The sequence below is a fragment of the Macrotis lagotis genome, chromosome X (genome assembly GCF_037893015.1).
Source record: "Macrotis lagotis isolate mMagLag1 chromosome X, bilby.v1.9.chrom.fasta, whole genome shotgun sequence".
In the NCBI taxonomy this organism is placed as follows: Eukaryota; Metazoa; Chordata; class Mammalia; order Peramelemorphia; family Peramelidae; genus Macrotis; species Macrotis lagotis.
In genome coordinates, this window is record NC_133666.1 from 553111503 (window position 1) to 553136686 (window position 25184).

The 25184-nt window shown below is 36.2% G+C and overlaps 1 protein-coding gene across 4 annotated transcripts in view; it reads right to left on the reverse strand.

Moving 5' to 3' along the window:
- The window catches only part of STK3 (serine/threonine kinase 3), a 511742-nt gene that overhangs the window by 408709 nt on the left and 77849 nt on the right, over positions 1-25184 (reverse strand). For all 4 annotated transcript variants that reach the window (XM_074200516.1, XM_074200514.1, XM_074200515.1 and 1 more), the window contains one exon: positions 15184-15312. In XM_074200516.1, the coding sequence (XP_074056617.1) occupies positions 15184-15312 (129 nt within the window). The remainder of the gene's footprint in view (positions 1-15183; positions 15313-25184) is intronic.

The window sequence follows — 25184 nt, forward strand, 5'->3', positions numbered from 1 at the left end:
GCAAAGAATTGTAAATCAAGGGGATACACATCAATTGGAAAATGGCTGAACAGATTATGGTGTATATGTGTGTGTGTGTGTGTGTGTGTGTGTGTGTGTATGTGTGTGTGTGTGTGTGATGGCATACTACTGTTTGATAAGAAATCAGGAGAGACAGGATTTCAGAAAAGCCTGGAAAGACTTGCATGCTTTGATGGGGAGTGAAATTAGCAGAACCAGAATAACATTATACACACTAAACACAATACAGGATGATCTTCAATATGATGGACTTGTTCATTTCAGCAGTACAATAATAAAGACAATTTTGAGGGACTTGTGATGGAAAATACCATCCATATCTAGTTTAAATGGACTTTAAATGAAGACCAAAGCTTACTATCTTCAATTTTTAAAAGTTGTCCTACGTACTATGTCATTTTGTTATCTCTACTATTTTCTTCCTTCCTTTTGGATCTGATTCTTCTCTCATAACACTCTCGATTTTTATTTATGTTTAGCATGGTTACAAAATGTAGAATCAATATTGGATTGCTTTCTGTTAGAGGAAAAGGGGGAGGGGAAGGGAGAAAAATTGCAAAACTCAAAATCTTGGGAAAACAATGATTAGTAAAAACTACTGTTGTATGTAAATGAAAAACAAAATATTTATTGGTAAAAACTACCATCTATTGTATGCAGATGTAAAAAATTACATATAAATTAAAGAAGTACTTGGTGTTGGAAATTAAAATGTTTATATATATATATATATATATACACATGAATTTATGGATAATTTTTTTCTTTTGAAGCACTAAGAATACTGGGCAATGAAAATTAAAGTGTTACTACTAGAGATTATAAATCTGAATTTGATTTAATTTAAGTCAAAATCTGACCTGAAGGAAGTCAGAATGTGATCTAAATGTGTTTTCCTATTAGGAAAATTATGATAAATTAGAACCAAATATAAAAGACATTTGTTATTTGGCATTAGGAAATTTATTAGCTGTATGACTGCAAGAAAGTTACTTAATGTCTGTTCGAAGGGATAATGCTAGCACCCATCTCTCAGATTACTGTTGAGCATCACATTATAATAAATTGATTAATATAGTGCTTGACATAGGGCAAACTTCTATTAACTGTTTTTATTATTTCTTTAATTAAATGTAATTGCTTCATACTTAACTTTATAAAGGTTTTCAGAGGTGATCTGTATACAATGTCAATAGTAATGAGATGAATGATTTTCTATGTAAGGTCATTTGGAGACTCATTCACCTGAATTGAGGCTATTTGATATTTTTTTCAAAGTTTTGTTTCAAGTTTCAAATACATGATACTATTTATAGTATTGCTAAGTTTCAAAATTTTTTATATTGTATAATTTGGTTAACTATCAGTTATATTGTTTGAAAAACAATGTCTCTTACAATCTAGCTGTTAGATTAAGAATTATACTGCTAAAAGAAGGAAAAAATGGGTTAGAAAGCTATTAAGTCATTTTATCACCCTGCTGACCACATACCATACTATGTAATGAAGTTTATTTTTTTCAGGTTTTTTTTTTTTTGGCAAGGCAATGGGGTTAAGTGACTTTCCCAAGGCCACATAGCTAAGTAATTATTAAGTGTCTGAGGCCAGATTTGAACTCAGGTACTCCTGACTCCAGGGGTGGTGCTCTATCCACTGTGCCACCTAGCCGCCCATACTGGAGTTAATTTAAGAGGCAATTTCATGTAAAAATTATTTGGCTATCTTTTAGGAAAACTTTGAGATCATTAACTAAATTATTTGAAGTTATTGTCAAAATGTTAAATTCTATAAAATATTTGCTTAGGATTTTTGAAAAGGAAAATTGATAATTGATTAATGTATGGGAAAAGGTACAAAAAGACTCTATAAAAATTTTCTTTGTAAAAATTTACAATGATACCTGGAACTCTAGTCGTAAATTCTTATCAATCCTGTGCAAGACCTTACTGTGTATGGAATTCTGAGTAAATGATAAGAAAATCTTATGAAAAATGGTGGTGTTATTTTCAAGCCTGTCTATGAGGAAGAGTGACTTTCATCTAAGAATATGTGTATACACATATATAAATCCAAAGAACTTTTATGATGGCCTGAAGGTTAAAAGTTCTATGGTGCATCTCAACCACTCAGTGCTGATATAGTTAAATTTATGAGTGGCAGAGACATGTTCCTAGAGAAGTAGACTGATCACTTCTATAGTGTTCTAACATTAGTCATCAATCAATGTTGATGACACTGACCATTTACCTCATGTTGAAATCAATACCTTCCTAGTTGATGTTCCAACTGAAGATGAAATTTTTAATGACACTAGGCTCCACTAATGTGGCAAACACCTGGGTACTGATTCTATTCCAGTTGGATTTACAAGATGGGAGTTTCACTGCTCATATAAAAGTTGACTGAAATTTCTCAGTTTATATGGCATGAGATTATCTCCCAGGAATTCAAGGATGCCACCATTGTCCATCTCTATAAAGATAAAGAAAATAGACTGTTCTGTGACAATCAGTGTGGGGAGAAGGGAGGAATTCTCTCAGTCATGGATGGTAAGATTCTTGCCAGAGTCCTCCTTAATAGGCTGATCCTTCACCTGGAAGAGCTAGTGTGACTTCAGAAAAGGGTGAAAAACAGTGGATAAGGTGTTTGCTGCCCAACAATTGGAAGAAAAATGCCAGGAGCATACAACACAAGACCTCTCACATCATCAGTCCTGTGAGGGCTTATGGAAAACTATGTCAAAATTTGGTTACCCAGAGATGTTCATCAGAATTGTATATATCAATGTCATGATGGCATGCTTGCCCAGGTTCAGGACAGTGAATGAATACTGGATGGTTAATTCTTCAATTTGAAAGGCTACAATCAAGACCAAAGTGAAGAAGTGTTGGTGTATGATATTCTGTTGCAGATGATTGTGCACTCAATGCAACCTCTGAAGCTGAGATACAACAAAGTATGGATCCATTCTCTGCTCTTTGTGCTAACTTTGGTCTAACAATTAATACCAAAAACAAAAAAAAAAAAAAAAAACACAGGTGCTCCAATAGCCAACACTACATTATAACAACAAATGGAGAAGTTCTGAGTACTGTGGACAAGTTCACTTACCTTTCCAGGGATGTAAACACTGATAATAAGGTTGACATACACATTGCCAGAGTTAGCACAGTATTTGTAAAGTTCCAAAAGGATGTGTGGAAAAAGAAGAGGTATTAGACTGACTACCAAATTGAAGGTCTACAGAGCCATTGTGCTGACCTCACTGGTATATACCTGTGAAACCTGGACAGGCTACCAGTCCCATGCCAAGAAAATGAATCATTTCCATTTAAATTGTTTCAGCAAGATTCTGTAGATCATTTGACAGAAGATAAATTGCCAAGAATTCAAACATTACCTCAGAGAACACAATTTCAATGGACTGGACACATTGTTAGAATGCCAGACATTTGCTTGCCAAAAGACTGTTTTATGGAGAAACCACAGAAGGCGGGGGGGGGGGGCACAGAAAAATAGTCTAAGGATGACACCAAGGTCTCTAAAAAGCTTTGGAATTGATTGTTCAAAATGGGAGACACAGGCACAGCTCAAAATAAAAGTAGATACTCAGGTTTAGAGTAAACCCCTCAGGTGTTCACAAGGACAATTTGTGCCCAAACTGTGGTAAAGTATAAGTCTGATCCGTCACAGTACGATATACGGCACTTGTCTCTTAACTTAGTGATGTCATTTTGGGCTTTTTTGATAAGGACAAGAACAAACACACACTCATATATGTGTGTATATACACATACATATACATAAATATATAACATACATATGTGTGTATATATATACATATATATATATGTATATATATATATATATATACACATATACATATATATGTTAATCTGGAGTTTTCAGCAATTGGCCAGTGCTGATTTTCTAGGGCTTTATACGGACTATCACACACCTTCACTATCTGTGAGATTCCAGAATATAATTACTTTCTTGATTTCTAACAATAAATTTTATACCAGGATGAATTTATTATATTTGAGAAGAAGACAAAAGAAAGAATAAAATATTAAATAAATTTTTAAGGCCTGGTAAACTGTTATTGTGATATGAGTTGATGTTTATCCTATTCTTAAAGAGTATCATGACATCAGGAAGGTTGATACCATGACTTGCAATTGAATTGGATTTACAGGAGGAAGGGCTGTGCAAAGTCACCAGCTTTACTGTCCCCTAAGGAACCAAAGATAAAGGGAAGGAAGCTTATGAAAAAAAAGGGGGAGAATCTATATGTATCTGAGTTTCATATATAATAGATATAAATGTGTATGTTTATATATGTGCATATGCATGTATGAATATATGTACATATATAAGTATATATGTGTGTACATATATACGTATCAATATGAGCTAACTTTCACTATTTGATCTGGTTATGGCAAAGTAAAATTAAAATTGTGTTTAGATCAACTCTATAGAAGACTTTTTAACAAAAAATTTGAAGCACAGAAGTCAGTCTATTGAAAAACTGCTTAAAAAAAACTACACCCAACCAGAGGGCAACATTGGAATATTTCCAGAGAACAAGATGACTATATGAGATGAAACTTCTAAGAAATAGTTAATTCTATTTATTTAATTATTGTTGTTAGTATTTAATCATTTTTACCATTTGCTTTTCCCTTTGCACCTTTTCTCTGTAAGGTCTGTTTATCAAAGGGGATTGTCTGCTTTGATTTTGTCAAAATGCTGGTCATTTTTTCCCTTTTCTCCTCACATTGTTTCCCCTTAAAAGCCCCACAGTTAGATGAAGTTTCATATAAATTAGTGATTCATTAAGGAGATTGCATCTCTCAATAGAATCAAATGGAGAAATGGAAGACAAAATCATTAGTAACTAATGATTTGGGGAAATCAAGAGTTTCCCCTTTTTCTATAGTCCCCATTTCAAAGATCAATCTTCTGAAGGACATGAGATTGAATTCACTCTCCTCAATTTTGGTCAGACTCCACCCAATCTTATAAGGACTTTAATCCCACTGTGTTATACTCAGATTTTAGTGGTGATAACTTCTTTGAATAGTTGATCCCAATCTGGGGGCAAGTTATAAGTAAATAATATAATCAAAGTTCATTAGAATAGATCCAGTCCCTCATTATAATAATCATTCTCTTACTTGGTAACCAATCAGAATTGATTGCCACACTCTGGAACACCCACTTTTCCAAGAACATATAAGCCTTAAGCCTGCTTCCATAAGGGTCTTTGTTATTTGAGAGAGTTACTGACCTCTTTTATTAAAATAATAACATTTAATGACTACTCAGAAATTATGTCTAACTTTTTAAACATCATATCTAATAAGAATGTGAGTCAGATTAAGCAAATACCACTAGGAATTTGCTGAACTGTTTTATGAAAACAAAGTACTTGTCAAAACTGCATCTGGGGCGGCTAGGTGGCACAGTGGATAGAGCACTGGCCCTGGAGTCAGGAGTACCTGAGTTCAAATCCAGCCTCAGACACTTAATAATTACCTAGCTGTGTGGCCTTGAGCAAGCCACTTAAACCCATTTGCCTTGCAAAAAGAAAAAAAAAACACCTAAAATAAAAAAAATAAGACTCTGCATCTACCTGATCACCCAGCACAGTGTTCTCTCTATACTTTATGTAAGAAATAAATGTTAGTTGAATTAATAAAAACTTTACTGAGACACCATAAATGGTTACCTTGTTACATTTCTTTAAATTATGCTCTCTAGTATAATCCTTTAATAATAAATAAATTTGTCTTCCAGGAGATGCTAGATGACAAATTGTCAAGTGAATCATAGGAAGAATTCCTTTGATGTACAAGTTATATTAGATGAAGGATGAGTTCCCTTCTAACTTTCAAATTCAATGATGCTGTCTATAATTACTGATCAGTAGAATAGTCATACTAATTGTTTTATTTAGAAAAATCATCACCGACCAAATCACGTGCTATGTCCTTTACAACCTGGGGAAAGTCTCCCCAGTTTGTCTACTCTTCTATGTCCTATTCTATATAATATACATGTGTATGTATATATATATATATATATATGTATGTATATATAAAACATAACCTGGTGGCAGTTGCCAATAAAAAAATTAAAAGCTCTTAAAGAGATGGACTGGCATAACCTACTCCTGAAACCTTGCCTCCTAAGGACAATTACAATTTTTTCCTTATCAAAATTCTTCACAGTACTTTCACAGCTAAAGGAAGGATTAAAACTTTTCTACTCTAATGGATCAACTTCTTGATCTTGGATTTTTCTCAAAGTATTTATTCATTTCCAGTGATTCAGTGATTAGGTAACCTATTAAATTACTTACTTTCATACTACTCTCCGCAAGTATTTTTTTTGCTTTTCAGTAACACCCAAGAAGTTTTTAATGGTTGAGTAAACAATGCAATAAAAGATGCTATACATCATTAAAACTACAAATATGAAGAAATTTAACATTTCAGTTAATTTTCAAAAGTTTTCTGTAGATATCTATTTGCGGATTCAGGCATTTTATTACTCAATTTCCTGGTTGACAGGTACTATTCAGATAATCTATAGCTAAATTTCTACTTCACAGTTTTGATGATGACTTTGTGAAAATTAAAGGTTTTAAAAATAATTTTGTAAGATATCAAATTCCTGTCGAAAATTATGAGAAGTCAAAATTTTCTGGGTAATATTCTAGTCAACAATCATTTAATATCTGAGTGAGATATGGAAGATAGAGGATAATAATTCATTTTATTCACACTATTCATACTTTATTCACAACTAAGTAATATAAGTATCTTAGCTCCATTTTAAAGTTGAAACTGAAGTTCCAAGAGGTCAAAATGGCCCCACAAGGTGCATAAAACCCCAAATTTAAACTCAGTTCTGACTCCAAAACAAACACTTTAGTCACATGAATAGTAAGAGGAAGTCAATCATTTTTTTGGCAAAAGTTTAGTTCTCCTTTAAAAATCAAATAGGTCACTGACCTCTTACTTTATTAAAAAGAATCAAATTAAAGTAGCAAGAAATATGACCATGACTACCAGTTCCTGAGCCAAAAGGGAATGTCGAGGAAACAGGAGAATATTGCAGAGCACAAAGAGTTTTAAATTTTGGCTAATATCTTTGCACTGTGGTCAAGTCACAAGCTGTCAGCCTCAGCTGCCTCAGCTGCCTCTTCCTGTGCTTGAGGGAAGAAAGAAACTCAAAGAACTACCAATATTCTCCTTTGTCTCCAAATCAAGAAGCAGTAAAAGTCACTGGGCTGGCTAGAATCAATAGGGTCTAAGAGCGCAGTCAAGTGATACTACCTTGCTGAAAGTAATTTCCCTCATCTGTACCATGAAGAAGCAGGATTAAGTAAACAATAAATTATACAAATATGAAAATTATAAAATTCAATAATAAAAGAAATCAACAGAATTCAGCAAAGATTGATTTCCAATACAATGACACAGCTATTTAATGTATTTCTACATTAATATCCAAGTAATGTAATCTAATGGCATCATAATTCTTTCTTTTATTTTTAATTTATAGACTAAAATAATCATTTCTATAACAGTATAATTTTTAGAAAAACGACTGCACACAAAACTCCTAATCTATTATGTGCTTGTTCTTCCTTCTAAGCATATAATAGAGTCATCACATAAAGTTTCTTTTTTTTCTTCCCTCCCCAACCCTCTGTGGTAAAGATAGTTACCATCAGATACAAATATACATATACATATATATATAATATATATAAATACACATTTATGCAAAAATAAATATATATATGCAAAATCATTATATACATACTTCTATTTATCATTTCTTTCTCTGGATGAAGATAGCATCTCCTTTCATATGTCCTTTGTAAGTAATCAGGGTATTTATAATAGTCAAAATGAATTTTCACTCAAAGGTGTTCTTAAAACAATATTGTAGTTACTGTATAACATGTTCTCTTAAAACAATATTGTGGTTACTGTATAAGATGTTCTCTTGTTCTGCTCATTTCAGTCTTCATTATTTATCCAAGTCTATCCATGTTTTTCTACTCTCACTGAGCTCCTCATTTCTTATAGCACAGTAGTATTCTACCACAATCATATACTACAACTTGTTCAATCATTCCTGAACAAGAATTTCCTCAATTTCCAGTACTTTGTCACCATAAAGAGAGTTGCTACAAATGTTTCAGAATATATATTTTCCTTTTTCTATAATCATCTCTGAAAATAGATCTAAAAGAGATATTGCTGGGTCAAAGTTTATAAGCAGTTCAATAAGTCTTTGGTCATGGTAACTGGGTATCAATCAAACTTCTCTTTAAAAAAAATCAGTATTCTACATTATTTAGCTCAGTTGAAAGGTTGATTTATATTGACAGAATTTTCCCCTTCCTTTTTAAATTTTTTGTTCCAAACTTGCTAATAGGGTAGGGGAAAGGAAGGCAACATATTCAGAAATGAAGATGCTGCAAAAAGAAAAAAAAAAGATTTTTCATTTTAAAGCATAACATATCCTGACTCCCCAAAAAAATGGAAATGTTGATCACTAAGTATTTATTAAGCATTTACTACATGTCAGGCAATATGCTCTTCACTGGAAATGCAAAAGGAGACAAAAGACAAACTGCCTTGCAAGAGCTCACAATAGAATGGACAAAACACAGATAGTTGATTCATTCACAAAAGTCATAGCCTGAAGAAACCTTGGAGATTATCTAGACTAATCCTTTTATTTTACAGATGTGACACCAGGATTTAGAGGAATTAAAGTACTTGCTTAATGCCATGCAGAAAAGTAGTGGCTAAATCCTGACTAAAATCTAAGTTCTGCATTCTTTTTTCATATAACACACTCCCTTTAATCTTGGATTATACTAAAGGAACCTCTAATTAAGCTTTTAAAAAAAACTGTTCATGAAAACAGCTGATTTATACAATGATAATTCCAAGAGGGAAGGGATATTCCTGAGACAGCCTGATAAAAACTTACCAGTTTAAAAGGAATTGGTGTAACCATTAATTGGGTAAAGCTGAAAGATAAAGTAGTCAGAAAGAGAATACAAGAAAGGCTTTCCCGCTAAAAGTCCTGCATTAGATTATCTCTAAATATAACTAAGCTAATGAAAGCAAGAATCAAGAGATTAAAAAGTATAGATGAAAATAATAAATAGAACTCAATAGAAGTGTTCTGAGTAAAAAATCATAGATTAACCTAGCAAAATGCACGTTTGCCTCTAGGTGACACTGTGGATAGAATGCTGGGCTTGGAGTAGGAAGAAGTTCAAATGTCATACTTACCTAGCTAGGGGAGCCTAGGCAAGTTATTTAACTTCTGTATACTTCAGTTGTAAAACGGGGCTAACAATGGCCATTTCCCAGGATTTTTAGTGAGGATTAAATAAGATAATAATTGTAAAGCACTTTTCAAGGTGCCTGGAACATATAGTAATTACTATCATTATCATCATCATCATCAAAGACATTCCTAATATAATAGCATTAATTAAGCAAATAAAATTAAAGTTAGGCAAAAGATTTTTATAAATGTATTTTAATGTTTGTTCACTATTACATAGTTGATATAAATTTTTTACTCATTATAAATAACAGGTTGCATTTGTATCATCCTTTAAAGCTGTTTACAAAGCACTTCATAATGATTTGTTACTAATGTTCAGTGTCTGATTTGAATTTCCTGACTAGTTAATCATCACTATCAAGTAACTACTAGCAATAAAATTCCAGATCTAACGTAAAATTTCTTAAGAGAGGATTCCAAGATTCTAGTTAAGAATTATGTTTAGGAGCGGCTAGGTGGCACAGTGGATAGAGCACCGGCCTTGGAATCAGGAGTACCTGAGTTCAAATACGGCCTCAGATACTTAATAATTACCTAGCTGTGTGACCTTGGGCAAGACACTTAACCCCATTGCCTTGAAAAAGAAATCTAAAAAAAAAAAAGGAATTATCTTTAAAATCTTTTAAAAGCAATAATAAACCATAGAAAAGAACTTGCAATCCCTATTTTATAAATTGATATACTGTCTTTGAAATCTAGATTAACTTCAAACTAATCCTTTTCGTGGTGGTTCATAAAGCAGACTAAAATATCTCCTTGGTCAATCTAGTCCAATTTACAGGTCAGATTGGAAGATCATAATTATAGAATCTCAAAGTTGGAAGGGACCTCGTAAGTCACCTGGTCCAACCAGTTTTTGAACAAGAATTCCTACAACAGCATGAACAATAAGTAGGCCAGAGAATCAATTAGTTAACTTTCATTTATTAAGAACTTACTATAAACTAGGTATATTACTAAATACTGAGGATACTGATATAAGAAAAAGATAGTTACTGCCCCCAAGAAACTTATATTCTAATAAAGGAAGTCAAACCATAGAAGGCAGATGAAAAAAGGGATGGAGTTGTGCCGAAACTGGGGCAAGCTGGCAAAATTTAAAGAGTTAGAAATAAAGTCAAGAAAGTAGTGAAGATAGCTCACACGGATCTCTCCCCAAAATAAAGTTCCCAGGAAGAACTGGCCAATAGAATGTGGGGGCAGCAAAGCCCAGAGAATCAGAAACAGCCAGGAAAGGAGGAAAGAGACTTGCCAAAAGTCACATAAGGATTACATGGCATCAATTCTCTGATTCCAAGAGCAGTATTCTTTTAATTATACTATGCTCTACCAATTTGAAAAATTAAAAAAAAAGAGAGAAAAAAAGAAATAAAGGAATCCATGTCAGTCTATCATAGCCTATTCCTGGTTAACTCATGTTTAACCTTAGTGATTACTGCTTCCCTTTCTAAGTAACAACTGATCACCCTTTTAAAAAGATGTCCTAGAATTTGATGAATATTAAATGTGAAGAGAACTGGTCTAAAGGTTAAAGTTTCTACTCCCTTTCCTTGATATAAAATTAGGAAAATATTTGTCTTTTTCCAGTCTTGGTACTACACCTCCCTACAATCATTTTTTTTTTAATTTAAAAAAAATTATTTTCAGTTTTCGATTTTCTCTCTCTCTCTCTTTCTCTCTCTCTCTCTCTCTCTCTCTCTCTCTCTCTCTCTCTCTCTCTCTCTCTCTCTCTCTCTCTCTCTCTCTCTCTCTCTCTCTCTCTCTCTCTCCCCCTCCCACCCTCCCTCCTTCCCTCCCTCCCCTATCCATTGGGAAGACAAAAAATACCTATAGTCCATATTAAAAATATATTTAAACGCTTTAATGTGGTTCATAAAGTGGATTAACATATTTCTTTGGTCAATCTAGTCCAATTTATATGTCAAATTGGAACAGCCATAATTATAGAATCTCAAAGTTGGAAGGGACTTCATAAGTCACCTTTAAAAAAATTTCCACATTTGTCATGTTGAGAATGGGGCAGAAAAAAAAAAGGGGAAAGAAAATATGTTTCCTTCTTACTCAAAGTTCATTTGTTCTTTCTCTGAAAGTGAATAGCATTTTTCATGAGTCCTATGGAACTGTTACCAGGTAAGTTTTTTAAAGATCACATTTGGGGGATGGGGGGGAGGGCAGTTAGGTGGCGCAGTGGATACAGCACCAGCCCTGGAGTCAGGAAGACCTGAGTTCAAGTCCAATCTCAGGCACTTAATAATTGCCTAGCTGTGTGACCTTGGGCAAGTCACTCTTAATCCTATTGCTTCAAAATATAAAAAAATAAATAAACAATTCACATTTGGTCGGTTTCTTATCTCTACTTGGATCATCACTTTCCCAATGATAATCTAGACTGTTACTGGGTTCTTTGGTTCTAATAGGTCAGCTTTTGCCATATCTTGCCAGAGTTCAGGTTTCTTTATGTGATTTTTGGTCTACTTCTAACCAGGTTGCTAAATAAGTACTGTTCCCTTTTCCACAAAGATTGCCTTATTTATTAGCATTTGAATCCCCAGTACCCAGTATATAATAAATGCTAAATAAACATTTTATCTAACACTAGCAATACATTCATCAATTCTTTCTAGGCATGGTGCCACCTTGAACTCATTGAGGGCAGTCAACTTCATCATCAGAGTATTTTATAGTTATGGTCACATAATTTCTGCATGTGTCCTAGTAGATAACACTCCTGGATATTATATACATTCTATAATTATTTTGAATTGAATTTATTTTTTCTTCATGGATTTGTTGTAGATGATACTTTTATGAATTTGTTTTAAATCATGCCACTTTACTGAATTTATGAATTGTTATAATTAATTTTAGTTGAATTTCTAGGATTTTTTAAGTAAACCATTATATCATTTGTAAAAACTTAATTTTATTTCTTCTTACCCTATTCTTATGCCTTCAATTTAACTGTTTAATCTTATTACAACAGCTAACATTTCCAGAGCAAAATAATAGTGATGACAGTGGACAACCTTAGCAGTATCCTTAATCTTATCCTCACTGTTGAAGTTAGGTAGATGCCAGTTATCAAATACTCATTAATTTATATATTTTAAATGGGTGTTGTATTTTGCTAGAATTATTTTCAGCACCTCCTGATAAAAAGGTGATTTTTATAGGTTTCATCCTACTTTTCCTAATAATAAACCAATTCTGCATTCCTGCTATAGGTCATAGAATCTTTTTTAAAGTTGCTATTACCTCTTTCTTAAAAGGCAGTTGAGGAGCAGCTAGGTGATGTAGTGGATGGAGCACTGGCCCTGGAGTCAGGAGTACCTGAGTTCAAATCGGGCCTCAGACACTTATTAATTACCTAGCTATGTGGCCTTGGGCAAGCCACTTAACCCCATTTGCCTTGCAAAAACCAAATGAATGAATGAATTAATGAATAATAAAGGGTAGTTAAGAATAAGAGAATGCTGAACAAAGAATCAGTAAGATCTGAGTCTTAAGACATTACTAGATGTGTAATCCTAGACAAGTCACTTAAATTCTCTATACCTCATTTTCTCATTCAAAGTAAATCAGGAAATTGAACTTGATAGACTCTAAGATCACTGCCAGATCCAAATCCAAAATCCTACAATCCTCATTTATCAAATATTTTGACTTCATGTTAACTATATATTGTTCTCTCCTTACTTATCTGAAGGAATGTATAAGAAAAGGGTCGGGACCTATCTATGGCTTAACTAGTATAAGAAAATATCTGATAAGGAAACTTCCTCCATCAATACACACCAGGATCTTATCTGCACCTTAGAATCTTTGAGGGATGCCTGAAGGATTGAGGTGAAGTACCTTCCTGAAACTCACCCAGTAAATGAAATTAACTGAACCCAGGTGTTCTGTTTCTAAGAACAAATTTCTACTCACTATACCACACTACTGCTCAACAAAGAAAAATGAAGTAAACTATCTATTGTCCATTACTGAACTACTCTCCAACCTAAACAATAGTCATGAATTTTTATTTTCCTCTTAACACTGCTCTAAAAAGCCCTCTGTGGCCTTTGCATTCAACACTAACATCTATACATCAGTATTTTTATTCTTTTTAGGATTATTTACATAGGATTTACCCAATCTTTTGCATTTATTTTAGTCATACTAACTTCCAACTACTGCACATGGTTTTTAACCTTGGTAGTACTATACACCACTTCCCAGAATTTTCTTCTTCACCAGAATTATTAATGTGGAGGATAGCAAATCTTTTTTTTTTCTATTGACTTCAAAAGTTACAATTTTCTGCTTCTCCTTTCTCTGAATTCACTGAAATTTGTTTTCCTATAATCAGGGCTATAAAGATTCCCCTCTTTATCATTATATAACCTAAATGTCATGAACTCCAAAGGAAATTATCACTTCCTCCAAAAGTTCTCCCCATTTCTGATTTAAGAATCAGTTTTTTCTTACTAGGAAAAATCAGGTCCACAATGAAAGGAGCTTCCCTCCTTATTTTCTTCAGAATAAAAGTTTGCAATAAGTTCCCTCTTCTCCACTTCTCTTCATTTCAAAACATCTTGACATCTCCCATTCTCTTCTCTTTTGCCCAGTGTTTGTTAGTAAAGTAGCATTTTCTTTGCCAAGGTCAACTCCTTTATATAGCCTCAATTTCAGTTTTTCTTTTCTAAATTCTCTGGCATGCTCTCTAATCTTCAACTTTTTCATCTCTACTGGTTCTTTCTATTCTGCCTTTAAATAAGTCCATGTCTTTCTCCATCCAGAGGGAAAAAAAAACTTTCACCTACAAAACTCTCAAACCAACACTCTCTCCCCTCCGTTTTCCATTAAAATCCTAGGGAAAAATTTCATACATTCATTAGCTCCACTTCCCTCTTAATTACTTCTTAATCCTGTGCAATCAACTGAAATGCTTTTGCCAGTTACCAATGATGTCTTAATAGCCAAATCTAATGGTTTTTTCTCAGTCCTCATACTACATGATCTCCCTGCTACATTTGACACTGCTAACTCATTCTCTCTTCCTATGTATATTCTTCCCTCTGGAATTATCATGATTTTGCTCTCTTCTGGCTCACCTTCTAAGTTTCCTTTGATAACTCATCATCAGTATCATGCTGCTAACTATGTGCTCATAGATCCTCACAGCCCAAAAGATCTATCCTGGGGCTATCATCTATTGGGGTTTTCTTCAGATAGAAGGGTTTAGATATCTCTATGCAAGTGATTCACAGAGCTACATTAAATGTCTGAGGGAATAATAGGAGTGAATATATCCAATACTCCCTCTGAGTTTCAGACATACCACCTGCCTATTGGATATTTTAAACTAGGTGTCCGAAAGACATTTTTGACATGTTTAGAACTGAACAAATTATCTTTCCCCCTCCCAAACCCATCCATCTTCCAAACTTTCCTATTTCTGTCAAATGTAACACTCTTTCCAGTAAGTCTCTCATTTCCATAACCTTACAGACAAAAGTAACATAAAATGCAGATCCCAAAAATAAATGAACTTAGCAAACAATAAAAAATTTGCTATTAAGGATGACCTTTATGTGATATACCATTTATATATATAAAAGAAGCTCAATGTTCCAAAACCAGTTTTGCAAACCTGTCTTCTTTGATGATTTTAACTTCTATTTCTAAACAATAAAAAAGTAAGGAATCTAGGAAAATTATACATACATGTTTATATGTGCAATAATACATGTATGGTATCAGTCAGGAGAATATTCATACCTGTCACATTGCTGCATTATAGAAATTTCTTTGATGATTTCCTGAAGATCTGATTCAACAGGAACTTGTTTAATTGCCACCACTTGACCAGATTCCTTATGTATTGCTTTAAATACACTTCCATAAGATCTAAAAAGAAAATAAAAATGTTTTCAAGATTATGCTTTCTCCCTTATAGTAATTATATTTATCAGAAATAAAATTTCTATCTTCTGTATGCTTATTTCATTGGAATTTTTCAATTGTTTATGCTCAGCAGATGAACACAATTTAAAGAACAGGAAACAATTATATTAACTTCATAAAAATGAGAATTTGTAAGACTATGAAGTATATGCCTTCTTGGTATTACTGCTTTAATTAGTTTAAGTTAAATTGAATAAACAAGTTAAAAATGACACTTTCTCATACATTTTTATGAAGCATAGATTTCAGTTCAAACAAATATAGTATTACATACATACATACATACATATACATATCCAAAGCAGTTGCTGTTATACTTGAAGTATCAAGATTTAAGTTTTCTTAAACTCTATGTCGGTTTGCAGTTATTTTTTATTCGTCCAATCTTGGGTCCCTTCCCCTGGCCTGTTAGCAAACACTCTGGTCAGATGATAGCAAAAAGGGTCCCATCCTATCTTGCTGATATCAGATATGGACTATCTATCAAATATAGCAAAGGATCCATTCTCCAAGAACTTTTAATCATCAAAATCTCAGCTCATATGATTTCTGGAACTATCTCTGCCATTGCTCCTATGCCTGGTCTATGCCCACATAAGCTCATGTCAACTTTTAAAAATTCAACAAACTAAAATCCAGCAAGAAGATAGATGTGGAAGAAGTGGTTTTGTTCCTACTGTATTAAACTAATATCAACTGGGTGACTGTTTGAGAAGTTTCTTTTCTTTTTAAATCAAACTCCATGAAATAAAGATCTGAGGTAATTAAAACAATAGTAAAAACAAATGAAGATATGGCATGAAAAAGGACTAGTCATAGTGGAGGAGATCTTGTGTAGATTCTATACTGAAGAGTAATTCCCTGTGTATAGTGAGGTCCCCTGGGTGTTTATGGTTGGGAAAGATCTTAGGCTGGTATCACTGAACTCCAGAACATTGCAGATGGTATAGCTGATAGAGAATTAGACTTTGAGTCAGGAAGGTCTCAGTTTATAACCTGTTGTTTGATATTAACTAGCTCTGTAACTCTGACTATATCACTTCTCTGGACCTCAGTTTCTCCATCTGTAAAGAGGATTGAACTTGATAATGAGACCATGAAGAAATCCATGACTATTCAAAAGAGTTTAACCATCTATACTGGAAAAAACAAGTACATTAAGCATATCTGTTATGACATTATTATATACAATTCAAAAGACAACCCATAGTGCATGTTCATCAGTGTGTGTGTGTGTATGTATATATGTATGTATATATGTATATATATATATATATATATATACATATATATATATATATATATATATATTAGACTTGGAATTATACTGGAGGAAGAGGATGGCCAATTTGATTGCCACAGAGAAATCTTAGAGATCCTTTAATGATCTCAAAAAATTTAAAAGGTCTGTCTTTTTTAATAGCAATATTCTTTTAGTACTGCAAGTCATGAAATCCTTCAAAAAGTTAAAGATAGGTATCAAATAGAGTAATAGATACATGGATTAGGTTGCTGTATATAAAAAATAAGGAACTTCAAAGAAGATCTAAAGTAAAGGATGAATGAGTTAAAAATGTTAATGAAAAAACTATATGTAAAACATAAGACATTGAACTGTTCACCTGACAATCAGAAGATAGAGAAGAAGGTTCCCTGCATATTGGTTAATCATATATGGAGGATGTGAATAAGAGTTAGAAAGTATGGGCTGTCATGAATAGTGTATGATCTGAATTTGTTTTTTAAATTTTATTTAAGGCAATGGGGTTAAGTGAACAAGAGTCATACCATATGGGCAGACATGGATAGATTATGATCTGAATTCTTTTTTAAAATTTTATTTAAGGCAATGAGGTTAAGTGACTTGCTCAAGGTCACACAGCTAGGCAATTATTAAGAGTCCGAGGCTGGATTTGAACACATGCCCTCCTAACTCCAGGACTGGTACTCTATCCATTGTGCCACCTAGCTGCCCCCATCATCTGAATTCTTGAACATAATTTTCAAGTTGATGAGATAATCCATTTGAGTATATTCTCCAGTACTTAGTACAAATTCTGAATATTGTTTACTGAGAAAGTTTGTTGAATAAGCAAATCGTATTGAAATAATTGATTGGGATGGTGAGAACCTGACCATTATCTGCTTTATTGAGGAAGGCATTTCTCACATCCATTCAAAACAAGGAATTGGAATACACATGGTCTCATTAGAAGATCTGGCATGAATTAAACATTTAAAATATAAAACTGAGTTCAACAAGGACTTCTTCAATTCAATGATCTTTAAATTTGGCGAGTATAGAAAAAAACCTCTATATAAAAACGGATAGCAACTAATTTACACTTGATTCTCTTTTCAAGGATCTAGGGCTATTTGTAATGGAATTATTAAGAGAGGAAATAATTGATTTGCCTACTAATTTTATTTGCCAAAGAATTCTATTAAGGCCTTTTGGGATTGCAGTGCAATGGAATAGCCTAATAATTTCATTTGCCAAAGAATTCCAGTAAGACTATTTGTAAAATGGAGTGTAAAGGGGAAAGCCATAAACATGGGGGACAGAAATAATTGGTGATTAAAAACAAACAAATGAGTGTGGAAGTTGTAGGAAAGGGAGTATAAGCCCAAGGAAGAAGTATAGATGTAACAGAATAAAGCAGGTGTGGTAGTCATCTCCTTTGGAATCTTTATTTGGTCCAATAGCAGCTTGATGATGTATGAAGTACAGAGGGTTGAGAAAATATGGAAACAAAGATGGTAGAGAAGACAAAATGTTTATATTTTCCTCAAAATTAGGGAGGAGGGAAAATAGATGCTAGCAAAAAATTATGTAAGTGAACATATTAATAGTTTTTTAGTGCCCTAAGTTAAATGCAGGAAATAAATTTTTTAAGGTTTCATAAACAAGATTTTTAAAAACTATTTAGAGGTAATTTTGCTTGAAAGTAACAGGAAAGTTGCCTCTTTTTAGTCTTTATCTGTGTAATAGATACTAATATAATTATACCAATATGTATATGAAATGTCTAGAAATAAAAATTTGATAAATATGAATCAAGTGAATATATTTATGAAATTCTTAGGACTGTCAGTTTGGTCAGGGGTCTTCCATTAAATCTATTTAACTGAACTTGGTCAAAGCATAGCTTTTAATTCATGAATATTCAAAAAAATCTCACTAAAATTTATTAATTATCTAAAAGATCATTGTGCTACTTATTTGGAAAGTTGTAAAAATGCTTCAGTTTAAGTGCTCTTTCAATATCTTTAAATATAGTGTCAAATAGGACTTTAGGGAATTTTATCTTTAAAATAATTAAAAGAATGATTTTTATTTCTTTTTTCTTCTTTTTTGGGGCCCCAGATCTATGCTTTCATACCTTTAACAGATAGATAGATAGATGTGTATATACATAAATATATACATTCCTATTTTATGCCTTAATCTTTCAAAGAATCTTGAAAAGTTTTGATTATATGGGAAATTCATTTTTAAAAAATTACGTTTTTTATGCTCTCCTGACTCAGATGCTTTTCAATGATCAACAATAAACAGTGGAACTCTGCCCTCTCTCCATTGTGCAGTAGATTATGTGATGGTAAAGAAGCAATCTTCTGTGGCCTATAATTTGTGAAAATCTGCCTTTTCCTAACACCCTCAATGCATGTGCAGATGACTCCCATAAAAATTCTATAGAAATGAAAAGTATTTGAGTCAAAAGTTGTTGGTGTTCTCTTAAGTCACATATTCTAGTATACTGAAGTCTGAGGATTTTCCAAAAACTTTCATATCTCACTTATTTCAAATGACTTGTCAATCAGTCCCTCTATACCCTCATAATAAAGTCACCTATAACATAGAATACATCTTCCTACATTTGATTTAATCCAGCTACATTTTCTTATTTCCTTTCCCTTATTTGACTACCAAATTCCTATCTCTTACTTTTAAAATATTTTATTGACATCATTTCAAAACAAGACGTTAAAGTACAAGTGTGGTGTACAATCTTTGATGATAAAAATGACTACTCAGAAAAATCTCAGCAGATCTCTTCCTATTTCCACATATATTGTCATCCTTCAATATTTATCTTATATTTTACTCTTTGAAATGATCTTTCCTATTTGAGTCGCTTTGCCATACTTTTTTAAAATTTCTCTCCACTGCTTCTCTGTTTTATAAGACAGTACTCTTCAACCTTACTTTATGTAAAATTTTACAAATCAGCTTGTATTCTACAGAGAGTCCATTGTCCAGGACCTGTCAATTATTTTCTTGAAAGTATTCACAAAATGACTTCCAGCCAAGATGGTGGAGAGAAAACAGGCACTGTGCTAAGGTCTACTGGTTTCCCCCTCAAAAATAATATGAAAGAAACCTCTTAATAGAAATTTGATTGACAAAACCCAGAAAGAAAAGACAGAAGAACATCTACAAACAAGGACTGTTTCAGGGGACCATGGGTGAAGTGGGAGCAGAGAGAAGAGTCATCCCAGGGGCAGTGATGGGGAGAAAAGAGAAGACTGGCCTTAGCCACAGAGGCTTCTGCCATAGAGGCAGCAGTCTGGGGAGCCCTAACGGGGCTATAAGACAAGCTTGAGCAAAGAGAGTTGCAGAGGATGACTCGACATCAATCCCTGGGCTCAGAGCCCTAAGCTCCAGGCCCTGAGCTCCATACTTTTGATTGTTTGTTTTTGGGGGAGAGGGATTTTTTAGGTTTTTTCAAGACAATGGGGTTAAGTGACTTGCCCAAGGCCACACTGCTAGGTAATTATTAAATGTCTGAGGCTGGATTTGAACTCAGGTACTCCTGACTCCAAGGCTGGTGTTCTATCCACTGCGCCACCTAGCTGGCCCTGAGCTCCATACTTTCAGTGGAGCCTACTCCCCAGAACAAATACAGTAACAGCCTTGCCCCACCAGGTTCAGATGTGGGCAGCAGAGCTCCCTCAACTGAATGGGGAGATTAACATACTTGCCCCAGGGCCCAGCCCACTTTGTTCCAAGATAATTCAGACCCTGCTGCTCCTCCCACCTCCTCTAGGCCTAGGGAAAGGGCCTCAAACACTCCAAAGAAAGCAACCAATGCTCACTACTGGCCAGTCCACTGGAAGTTACTAAACCCAGTGAGCAAAGCCTCTAGGGTTTTCAACACCAAACCTCTGTGAGTCAGCCCCTCCCCCAACTCAAGACCCTAGGGAAATGAAGGAAGGCCAGTGTAAACGGGGTCCAATGAAAATTACTTTGAACTAACAGATCCTAACTCAGAAAGATCTAAAACATCTGAGGGGAATCTGAATTGGTGGTCTGAAGTCCAGAAAGACTTCGTAGAAGAAATCAGGAAGGAGTTTAAAAATCAATTGGAAAAATTGGGAAAAGAAACTCAAGAGGGGGCAGCTAGGTGGCACAGTAGATAGGGGCGATTAGGTGACGCAGTGGATAGAGCACCAGTCCTGGAGTCAGGAGTACCTGAGTTCAAACTCAGCCTCAAACACTTAATAATTACCTAGCTGTGCAGCCTTGGGCAAGCCACTTAACCCCATTGCCTTGCAAAAACAAAAAATGAATAAATAAACTCAAGAGAAAATTAACACCTTGCAAGAGAAAAATTAACATCTCGAAACAAGAAAAAAAATCCTTGGAAAATAAAAATGGACAAATACAAATAGAAAATAATTATCTCAAACCCACAATTAGTCAAAAGTAAAATTGAACAATTGAAAAAGGAGTTGTAAAAGGTAAATGAAGAAAATTCTTCTCTAAAAAATAGACTGGAATCTGTGGAAAACTTATGACTTCAAGAAACAACAAGAATCTGTTCAACAAAAACAAAAAATTGAAAAAAACAGAAGAAAATGTAAAATATCTCATCAGCAAAACCAATGACCTTCAGAATAGAACCAGGCGAGACAACCTAAGAATCATAGAGTGTCCTAAAAACATTGAATAGGGAAAAAAAGTCTGTAATTAACATTACAGGATTCAGTGATGGAAAACTGCCCTGATATCATGGAACAGAGGGCAAAATAGTTATTGAAAGAATACATTGATCCCCTCCAGAAAGGGATCCCAAAATGAAAACACCAAGGAATATTGCGACCAATCCAGAACTAACAGATGAAAGAGAAAATTCTGTAAGCAGCCAGAAAGAAACGATTTAGATACCAAAGAACCACATTAAAGATTACACAGGACCTCGCTGCATCAACATTAAGAGATTGAAGGACTTGGAATGAAATATTCTGAAGAGCAAAGGAGCTTGGAATGCAGCCAAGAATCTACTATCTGAAAAAACTGAGACTTCTATTGTAGGAGAAAAGATGGACATTTAATGAAATAGGAGACTTTCAACTTTTTACTGATGAAAAGACCAGAGCTAAACAGAAAATCTGGACATAAAACAGGAGACCAAGGGATACATGAAAAAGGTTAAAAAAAAAGGGTAAAGGAAAAAACTGCTATCCAGTAAGATGAAACTAACTATATCCCCACCTGGGAGAAAGATTCTCATAACTCTCAAGAATTGTAACTGTATTAAAGAGAATATACTTAGCCATAAGTGATGGACACTCATGACTGATCCTTGACTCAGATAAAATGATTTAAAAATCATATCTCCTTAAAAAGCAGGGGGAGGGGGGCTAGACAGTAAAGAGACAGGAGGATTGAGGAGATGAATGGAGTGAATCATTTACTTAAAAATGTACAAAGGACCTATTCCAATAAAGGTGAAGAAAGGATGAGAACTATCTGAATCTTACTCTCATCAGATTACGCTTAAAGTTAACATGCACACTTAGTTAAGTTGAGAAACTTATCTTACCTTTCAAGTACTAAAAAGGGAAAGGGGGAGGGGGAGGAAAAGACGAACTAACACAAGAAAAAAGGGACAAAGGGAAAGGGGAAAGAAACAGGAGAGGATTGGATACAAGGGGGGGAACACACTGAAGGGGGTAATATTCAAAAACAAAATACTGGGAAATATGGATAAAGTGAAAAAAGGGGAAAAATATAAACAGAGGTGTTGGGGGCGGGGGGAAGAGGCTTGGCGGTCGCTTAGAGGGGGAAACATAATCACCTTATAAGGGAATGTTACAGAACTCGGGCCCCTCATTGAGTAAGAGTTCATGGGAGGGAGGACAGAGGGGATAAAAGGGTCTGCTGAGAGGTGGGGGGGGGCGGGAATGTGATCACAGAAGAATAAAGACTGATTACCCACCTCAGGCGCTCTGTCTGGTTCTTCCCCCATCAAAGAGTGGGGGCCGGGGGTACCCCGAAGACTCATCACGCGTTGGACTGGTGAGTAAGAGGACGGACTAGCATAAAGAAGCCGGCGTTGTAAATAAAAACCCGGCAAGTGGCCCCCGGAACAGGGACCTGATTTTGCTAGGGAACGTCTGAAATCCGCTGGTCGGATTCTCCAGACAGCCTCGGTCGTTTCTGACCGGGAGGAAGGAGAGGGCGTTTACTCTCAGATATTGCCTGAGGGACATATCCCTATTGTGTTGACTATGCTTTCTTTCTCTCCCCTTTCTCCTTCTGCTCTAATCACGCTCCTTGCCGTGCTGGCCTGTCTGATTGTGCCCTGCTGCCTCCTTCTCTTTTGCCGAACGGGAACTTTCCAGTTCTGCCACCTGTTAGGATTGCAGCCCTCGGCTAGTAGACAGCATGGGGGGCCGGAATAGTATTCCCGCCTTTGAGCCGGGAGGAAAAAAGAGGCCGTTGCAGTGCAGCTTTATAAACTCTGCGCTAAGCATGGCCGTAAATTACCTATCAAGACGTGCCGTGCTTTTGTTGAGAATATCTGGAACATCTGCCCTTGGGTGCAACATAGTGGGATCCAACCAGATAAATGGAAGGTGGTAGGGCAGCAGATGGCCTCCTATAATGACACCTGCCCGGGAAAACTGACCCCCAAGGATTTTACAGTGTATAAGATAGTGGATGCAGCCCTGCATCCCCAGAAGGTGACTTTGGCACGAACAATCAGCACTCAGGTGGGTAGCTCGTTGGCGGGATCGGATTCAGAGGGCTCAGAGGAAGAGGGAAGGCCACCCCCTCCCCTGTATCCGTGGGAGGAACTTAGAAGAAACAATGGGGGAACAAGGGGCCCCCAGGGAGAAGAAAATGCCGCATGCCCCTCCTTGCCGAGACAGAAAGGAAAGGGGGAGGGCGATGAATGTGGCACACTTAGAGATTCAGGGCCGGAAGTTTTCCGAGCGCGGGAAGGGAGGGGTGCAAACAGCCCTCAGGGGTGGCAGGAAGAGGGAGCGTGAGTAGGTGGGACCGGGAGGCTGCTGACGAGGAGGGAGAAGTCCGCGCTGATTGGACAGCTGCCGCGCCCCAGGCTTGGCGGCCCAGCCAGGAAACAGAGGCAAAAAATCCCCCGTGTTCCTTGTCCGCCCTTCAGAGATCCCCCTCAAGGGCTCCGCCCATCCGGCCTACTTGCCACCAGTGCCTCCATAGCAATAGAGAAAGGGGAGGAGGTGGACTGGGATGACTGGGGCCTCTACCCGGTATTTACGGACCCCCTTACCGGAGCCCGAGACTACCGCCCTGTCCCTTTTAAGATGCTTAAGGAACTTAAGGAGGCCGTGACTAAATACGGCCCCAAGCTCCCCTTATGTAAAAAGACTGATGCAAAACCTCTTTGCTACGCACCCTTGGACCCCTGCTGACTTTGACGAAATTGCAGCCGCGTGCCTAGATGCCTCCTTATATTTAGCTTTTAAGGCTCAGGCCCGCAGAGAGGCCTCTAAGCTGGCAAAATCCCGGGGTTATACCCCCCTGGATTTAGCCATTGACCTCCTGTGTGGAACTGGAGCCTATTCTGACCCTGCTGTTCAGGCCCAGTATGGCCAGTTTGAGCTAGAGACTGTTAAAGAAACACATGTTGCAGCTTGGGATAAGATTGGAGCCATGAAAGGGGGGAGAGCCACACAGAAGTTGGTTGGGCTGAAGCAGAGAGCAGATCAGACACCCCTCTCATTTGTGAACGAGGTTAAAGAGACAGTGACTCGTATAATGGGAGACACCCCGGGATCTGATCTACTTATGAGACAATTGATTAAAGAGGGTCTTCGCCCCAAAGGGATCGCAGCCATTAGCAGCCTTCCCCCCGACGCTCCATTAGAAGGAATTGTTGACAAATTGCTGGACATGCCCAGCGAGGATTCAATTCAAGCCTTAGTGACTGCCATGGAGAACCGGGAGGATAGCCTCCTGACCGCCCTTCATGGTATGCAGGTGAGACCCACCTGTTTTGGGTGCGGAAAGCCAGGGCACCTCAAAGCACAGTGCAGGCAGCGGCCCCCCTCCACTTCAGTTCCGACCTGTTATTCCTGTGGAAAGCCAGGTCACATAGCCAGGTTCTGCCGATCCAAAGGGAAGTCGGGAAAAGGGAAAGGGAGGGGCCCGGCCGCGGGGCCCCCCCCCCGTGCTCGAAGACAGCGGCCCCATTACTGTGACTATCCCCGTGAGGGTTGACTATAGAGAAGGGACACAGCAGAGAGAGATCGGGCCTTGGGAAACCTCGATGATTCCCATCGAGCTAAATATTTTCCCAGCGCTCATCACAGGGGCTGAGAGATGTGTGGACTTAGTCACCCATACCCAGGTCATTTTTGGTCCCGGAAGTCCCACATCCGTAAGGGTCACAAACCCCCACCCCTTTCCCACCTTGGTAAAACAGGGCCAAGAGGTAGGAAAGGCGCTGCCCTTGCGGGCCCCTCCCGCTCATGTGAACTGGGTCCACCCGGTCAGCTCTGGGCGACCACTGTTAACCGTCACGGTGGAAAATCAGAAGCTC